The sequence below is a fragment of the Amphiura filiformis genome, chromosome 16, assembly GCF_039555335.1.
Source record: "Amphiura filiformis chromosome 16, Afil_fr2py, whole genome shotgun sequence".
Lineage (NCBI taxonomy): Eukaryota > Metazoa > Echinodermata > Ophiuroidea > Amphilepidida > Amphiuridae > Amphiura > Amphiura filiformis.
In genome coordinates, this window is record NC_092643.1 from 47,236,700 (window position 1) to 47,244,570 (window position 7,871).

The window sequence follows — 7,871 nt, forward strand, 5'->3', positions numbered from 1 at the left end:
GGTTGTAAGTTATTCATGAATTAAACACGGCACTGTAACACTTATTTTGTTGTACAACTACATTATTTTACCCGAAGTAGAGGACCAGTGCTGAGCTGCAAAAACAACACAATACAATACAAAATACAATACCCGATTTTACAGCAGCGCTTGGTTCAAAAATAAAGTTAGGTAAGCAGGCAACACATTGATTCATTACCAATACCATGAATACTAGGCATAAAAACTGAAATATATATCAACATTATATCAATGCCATATGCCACGCAAATGGCGAATGTATCCGATAGATTCTAAGAATAGTTGAAGTTATTATACGGTATTTGAAGTAATATTTTACCAATACTAGATGTTCGTTTCATTTTATACAAACATTCATGTTTGGTTAAGAGTCCATCTGCAGTCTTAATTTGAGAAACTTGTGCTTTCTATTGTCTCGTTCAAGACGCTGTGGTCTTTGCAATCGTGCGTCAAAGAACAATGAAAACCATCAAAGAACAATGAAAACAATGCATCTTTATTCTGACACAAAGAACCCATTTTACATTTAAACATGAGTCATCAGATTATATTGAAATTCATACATAGAACATACTTAAAAGATATGAGTCAAGAGATCATGATTCATGAATGTATAGTAGGGTATTCAATCATGTATAGCTCTAAAATGGAAACTATGCTGATTTGACGTCAATGACGAACTTATGAAAAGTCACTAATTGTCATACTACTCATTTTTTATCAAGGCTAGTCTACATTTAGTTTTTGTGTATGTCATAGTAGAGTAATATTTAAATTGATTTTTAACATCAGCGATTGTTTGCAACCAATAAGCGTCAACATACTTTTATTTGTAACAAAAGACAGTCTTTCTCATTGGTTAGTTTCCAATCCATTGCTCTTTGCTAGCGACTGAATTGAACTTTGATATTTGTAAATCGGAGTCTGGAAAGACGACATTGATAGCAAATTTGACATCGATGAAATTTATGATGACAAACTGCGTGATCATACACAATTTTAATATACATAAAATTGATTGTTTTCTTTTTGCTTAAGGTTTATATGATGATCTTATAATGCGCAGAACATGGTGTGCAGCATTATTTTGTACAATGGGGTTTTAGCTTTTAATATCAAGGTCATTCATAACTCGCATTGGTTTGCGTTGTAACATTTTGAGTTAACCTCTCTTATTTCCCTGTAAAACATTAATAATAAAACTAAATAATAAAAAGGAGCAAACTGAATGTTTATTTTGAAATCAAAAATTCTATTCATTTTCATACGACAACTTTGCGTAATCCAATCAGTATGGATGCAAATACAAATTTTGGCCCAATTTCCGAGTTCCCAGATACTACATTGAGTGATTGATACAAACCGCCCTCTGTTGTTAGTGTGATATATGACCAGCTTAATATCAAAGGTAACTTTGACATGTCAAACTAAACTTTGTTTTCTACTTTTGTTTTCATATATTTGTACAGAAAATCCAGAAGAAGATATATACGAGAAATCGGTAGAAATAGATGGTAAAAACTCAACGCTAAAAATCATCGACACGCCAGCATATGGACAAGTAAGTCTCGACTTTGTTTAGTAATAAACAATCCGCCTTCAAGTGGATAAACAGTGGGGTATCGACCTGGGGATAAGGACGAAAGTCCCACTGCCCTGTTTAAAACTTAACGGGATGAAATTGGCGACACTGAGATGTGCGACTTCCCCTACACACCTATTTCAGATTCACCTTATAGCCACATTCGGCTCACTTTAGCACACATTTGAACTGGTAAATTGAGTTTGGATGTGGGTCAGTAGGATGATTGTGCAATTTTCTCCCCTCTACCTTGGAAATTTAGCTCGGTAAATTATAACTTAAAAACGATGTCACATGTAGCGAGTGATTACAATCAGCCCCCTATAATGTAACTTGATTATCTGAGACACCTTCAGAGAATTTCAACAAGTTTACACAGATTTAATCAGCACTTTACAACAACATAACATTTTCACTGACTATACAACAAACAGAAAGATAGCAATCTTTGCCCAAATAAGTCAAATTGGATTATATAATGATCAAACACACAAATATTGAGGGCATCCTCCTCAGCAAATGTTACAATATGACATTAAGCGTTTCCGTACAGTTTTCCTAAGCCTTTTTAGGGCGTTTTATTTAAAAGGCGCCACAAGAATGTGTGCCAAAAATTGCTTGCACCCCCTCCCTTTCGGCTCGCCAAATATTTCTTGCCCTAACACCAGGGCTCATAATTATTACACAGCCCCTCAGAGATAGAGCTACACATGGGTCGTCGCGCGTGATCGGACCAGGCTTAAGAAAAATGCTCGAGCCAGGCTAAAAATTATATTAGCGCATACTGGACCATAGAATGAAACGAAGATAAAGAACAATGAAAAAAGCGCAGTCACTTATATAGTATGTTATGAGCACAAGCATAAACAGAAATCAAAACAAACACAAGGACACGCCCACATGCCAATACAAACTTCTTGACTCCAAATTGACGTCAGCCATTTGAGCACACTTTACGACTGACTTGCACAACTAACAGAGCGATACAAGAAGTCAAAGTACAATGCGTCACTCATGACGAGATATGGTTTAAAGTAAAATAGGTTAATTAACAGTTTGCGTCTAGATTTTCCATAAGGATTTACCATTTATCTAAGCTCCCATAATCCCTTGCACCCGTCCACAGTATCAAAGTGAAAATGACTAACATCGTTTCGAGAACGTGGTATCAAAATGACACAATTTGCATATTGTCACTATGCATCATGGGGTATGTCTAAAATGGCGAATTTGAAAGCCAAGTAAACTATAGCTTTTATCTACTACTGGATGGTCTGTTTAATGTATTACACGCTCGTACGAACAACTTTCTAAAGATCAAGAGTTATTTCAAAACAAGATCCCTTTCATTAAGTCTACATGGATAGTTTGGTTAAAACAAAGCACAAGTGATAAGGCCCCGGTGCTCAATCTCGCCGATTAACTCTGCGTCGTCTCGGAGCATTTCGATGACTCTCGTGCGGCTTGCAGTTTCAAGCCGCAGTACGCCGACGAATTAATATAGTGTAGCTAAATCCCTGGTTGCGAAATCGCGAGCAGTTATGGGCATCGAGTTCGAAATCTTGCCATCTTCTTGTTCTGCGGTTTGGCATTCATTACTCGAAATCTTTATATTAATGTTTATCGTAGTAACTACTTGAGTTTACTCACCGTGAGCAATTTGCGGATCAGTCGATATAATCCGGCACAGAATCAACGCACTCAAGGACACTAATTTGTAAGGCTATTGTTGTCAAGTGTTATAAGCCGGTTGCGAGAAATGCAGGAGTTGGGCCGATTAAGCCGATGAAAGGGTGACTGAACATGGCTTTTCATCGAGCAGACACACATTTTGTTAGTGCATATCGCAACAGTATTTTATTTCTCAGCATATGTGCATCGGCGTGGGTCTGCGGCTTAGGTTCCGGGCACGCCGAAGAGTTAATCGGCGAGATTGAGCACCCAGGCCTACAGAACGAATATTGAACTAATTCTTTACAGAGACAGACGATCCATAAAATTGTTATATTGTTCTTGTTTTGACATCCGATGTCATCGTTCCTAATGTGTTACACAAAATGGCGTACCATTTGCATACCTTATCTTACAATAGCAACTAGACCTCCAGCTCCACCAACATACAGACCCACCAACTCACAACTCTTGTTTGGACCCTCATATACACACCCCCACACACCCCTTAATAGAGCGATACCATTGATGTATATTGCCATTTTTAAATTATCTTATTCAAATTAAAACTCGTAAATATTTTTAGTATTATGTTTCTAATATTCTACCAGAAAGCACGTGTATATTGTACAAGATTGTACAGTAAGATTAAGTATGTAATACATTTCCCGATTTTCACGTCTGCATATGTTGAATGCATAGTTCAACCGCTAATAAAAGCTGATAAGCGAGAGCTTCTTTACCAATCACCTGGATCCTACATTTCAATGTAAGAAACTACGATCCATTTCATTATTCACTCCATATCGCTCATCGCTGTAACGATTGAAGTATGTACCCAACTTTCAGCCGACATATTCCTGCTTCAAGTGGCTTTGAGCAAACCTTAATGTAACTAAATACGCATCATTTGTAATTGTTTTCCAACAGGAGACTTTTGAGAAGGACGAAGATAAGTACCTCTCGCAAGGAGACGTCTATATCTTGGTGTACTCTGTAACTGATAGACGAAGCTTTAAGAAAGCAAACGAGTTGCGGTTTAAGTTACAACGGACCAAAGAATCAGAAACGGTGCCAATTATTCTTGTAGGAAACAAAACAGATCTGGAAAGATCGAGAGAAGTGTCTTTTGCAGGTACGTACGTAACTCGGTCACTAGATGCGCACGTTGCTGAACAGTGGTAGTTTCCCGGGGAAGTTTGCATTTCCCTATCAAGGCTCCACATCGATGTGAATACCAGATGTATTATATGTGACCTGCTACAACGAAATGAGTATAAAGGCGCAAGTTGGTAGTCACGTCCTAATTCAGCAGTCATATGAATCCATAGCCAATTGTTTTCACGGTTTGTCGCCAGACGGTTTGATTAGTGACGGAGGAATACAAATCGGCTGGGACCGAGACAAATTTCGTGGTAGCAGGTCACATATTCTGCGTATGAGCGTCTAAGGATGGCATGCCGTCCAGATGTAATATGTGAAACTAATGTATTCCTAGTATTATACCTGAAGCGCAAATTCGATTTCACATTGAATGTCATGATATTGTAACGACCATGTTGATGAACGTTGATCTGAGTAAGGAATGTGGTCCAGGTGCAATAGGTAAAACCATTGTATTCCTGTTATGTGCATTTTACGCGCAAATACCGGGATAACAATACATTCAGCTGCTACGGTTAGAAATGTTGTCAAGGTGCAACAGCTGAAATTATTGTATGGAATACCGGAATTTATCACCTGGGTATTAGCTGCTACGGTTGGAATGATGTCCACAAGCAATATGTGAAATTATTCTATTCCCAGATAGCGAAATTTGATCTAAATACCAGAATTACAATATATTCACCTTGAGACTTCAATACTTGAATAAGCAATTTTGTCTTAGATTTGCACGCTGTACACATACTTGCAGTAAAATCATACGTCATCCACAATATAACTGCATCATTAGATGTGGCTTTATGATCGATCACTTGTTTCACTCGTTTAGATAACATTGAAATGAAATCAAACTATAATATAATTAAAAAAAACTCACGTCTTGCATTCTAAGAAGGTCATTCAATTTTGAAAAAGAATCTTTTTTCAACAACATGTTGAAATCTCATTCTCATGAAATCATTCAAGGCATAGTTTTAGACATTGCACTGGCATACAAAAGAAATTCCCAGAGGTCACTATCCGCATGTTATTGTCGTCAGAATACGATTTCGCAATGTCATAATATTGTAACGACCATGTTGATGCAGTTTACTGATGTAACGGTGTGCGACACATTATTACTTTTGCGTGATTAATTATTAGTCCTTATGTGTTTTTGTTTTTATTGCAACAGAGGGAAAACATTTCGCTGCCCTTTTCGACTGTAAGCTGATTGAAACGTCTGCACCAATATGCCATAATATCGACAAACTGTTCAACGGTGCAGTCAGGCAAGTCAGATTACATAAACAACGTTCCGAAGATGAAGACGCAACGAGCCACGGTAGCGCCGATTCTGGCGGGGATAAACATTGCAAACCAAGCCCGTCATTAAAGAAAAGACGACGATCATCCATGCTTCATAGAGCGCGGGGAGTACTGGAAAGAATTCTCAGACGAAAGAACTCTGATGAGCCACCAGGTTACAGAGCAAGATCCAAATCTTGTCATATTATGGAAGTTTTGTAAATAAACAATGTGCCTATTTTTTTAAACATGTTCATAAACTATGACGGGCATTGAACACACCTCTTTTTTTTATAATATTCGCTTAAAAGTGGTATCGTGGGATGCTCTTTAAGTACACCGTCGTCTGTATCGGTAACTCTTCAAGACTTTTTTATGAATATTTATACTCGATAAGAGCTGTTAAGGTGCATTATGTACGGTGTTTTTTCGTCGTCTAACTTAAACGATGACCAAATTTGATTCGGCGGATCCTTGCTATTTAAGAGTACGTGTCGGTATAGAAATAGCAAATTTTACCCAACGCATACACATTTCTTATTAAGGACGCGTAACACATCGTCATTAGTGTACACAGTGATCGTTCTTCTCTGATTGAATCTTTGACATTCAGTTGCGATGTCCTTGTTTTGGACACTCAATCACATTGTGTCCTTTTAAGAATACGTCATTTCTCACACTCTTTAAACATGTTAAAGCCACAAATGATGGTAATAACTCATGTCACCAAACAGTGCCTTGAGCACAACACTTTTGACCACTACAATTGCCAAGCTTAGGTCACTTTTTGCATTGCAGAATATAATGATATACAATATCATTACCCATTTAGTAATTATGCCCCTGTCTATATATAAAAAAAAATACATCAGGACCACCAGTGACAAAGGTGAGCTGAGAAATGGAGAATTCCGTAAGAAGCTCACATTTTTCAAGAATGTGACGTGTTTTTAAAGGCCACTGTAACGTATATGTGACGATGCGTCGACGATGCGGTCGAAAATTGAGAATTACTGAAGTGAGGTGGATAAAGTGACAGTGTTACGAAATTCTGACCTTCTACATAGACACATAGTCGTCAGCTCTTCATGGCTGGGATATCTGGATGACAAATTGTCACGGTTTTTCCTATTAAGTATGGTCAAACTGCTACTGTTTAACGCTTTCTAATAATTGAGCTAACCTGAAATTGCACTGCACAAGGAACTAACTGCATATGATCTCAGTTATCCGTACGAAAACTCGAGGACTTATCCTGGCTGCGATGGTTTATTGTGATTTATATCGTGGATGTGCGCTTCCATGCTGATTGTTCCTAAATGTTTTATATTCAAAATGACGTGTCTTGGGTCACAGTGATCAGCGATATCCTGTAAAGTGTGCTGAGGCTTGTGAGTTAACGCCTGTGCGCTGTGCATTATAAATCATTGCCCATTTCACATCACCTCCTAAACAAGTTTCATCCTTTCGGCAAACTACTCCTTATCTTGCACCCTTTGCTCTCAATTTACATGTATTTTTTTCCCAAAAAAGTCTGATATAATCAGAAACCTGAGTACAATTTTTCTTGAAAACTAATGTTTCCGGCTGCTAATATTCAAATGTTCCAAGACCTGCGTCATTATAGTACAGTGTATTTAGTACAGGATAATAAGAAGATAAAAAAAATACCTTCCAGACAAGTTTCACACGTAAAGGTCACACTGCGACGGTAATTTGATGGATATTTCTGACAAATATTGTGACAAAAAGCTTGCTGCTTTATGTAGCTAATGTGAAAACAGATTTGGAGTGGTCACGCACGGTAGCGTGATTCCTGGGGCGTGATTGAGGAACAAGAGATGGGTATGCCATGTCAAATGTTCAGTAATTCGATAAATTTAGTTTCTCACGCCAATCACTCATTACTTAGATGAACTACGTTTTTCGGGTTGATGAACAACGTTAATGAAAAACTGAATTTATGTGAGAAAAACTAAGTTTATGTGGGAGACCTAAGTTTATCGAAGTACTGAACACTTTACTTTCCATACATGTGTGAATTCGTGTAAAAACTACAAAGACATGCAAATTATGTTGAGATCAATTTCAAGGGTTGATCAATTTGTTCAATATTTGCCCCAAGTTGGCCCAATGAGCCACTTTA

The 7,871-nt window shown here is 37.7% G+C and overlaps 1 protein-coding gene across 1 annotated transcript; it reads left to right on the plus strand.

The window, feature by feature from the left end:
* Positions 1-1,408: 1,408 nt before the first annotated feature.
* On the plus strand, positions 1,409-5,964 carry LOC140172705 (GTP-binding protein REM 1-like). Its single transcript, XM_072195836.1, has 3 exons — positions 1,409-1,582; positions 4,205-4,409; positions 5,613-5,964. The coding sequence occupies exons 1-3, from the start codon at positions 1,409-1,411 to the stop codon at positions 5,945-5,947; spliced, it is 714 nt and encodes a 237-aa protein (XP_072051937.1). The 3' UTR covers positions 5,948-5,964.
* The last annotated feature ends 1,907 nt before the right edge of the window (positions 5,965-7,871 follow it).

What these genes read in the sequence shown, in the direction of transcription:
- LOC140172705 (XM_072195836.1), top strand. Translation starts at nt 1,409, where the DNA reads ATGACCAGCTTAATATCAAAGGTAACTTTGACATGTCAAACTAAACTT. An exon ending in ACACGCCAGCATATGGACAA is followed by an intron (nt 1,583 to 4,204) that starts GTAAGTCTCGAC and finishes GTTTTCCAACAG; the next exon opens with GAGACTTTTGAGAAGGACGA. An exon ending in GAGAGAAGTGTCTTTTGCAG is followed by an intron (nt 4,410 to 5,612) that starts GTACGTACGTAA and finishes TTATTGCAACAG; the next exon opens with AGGGAAAACATTTCGCTGCC.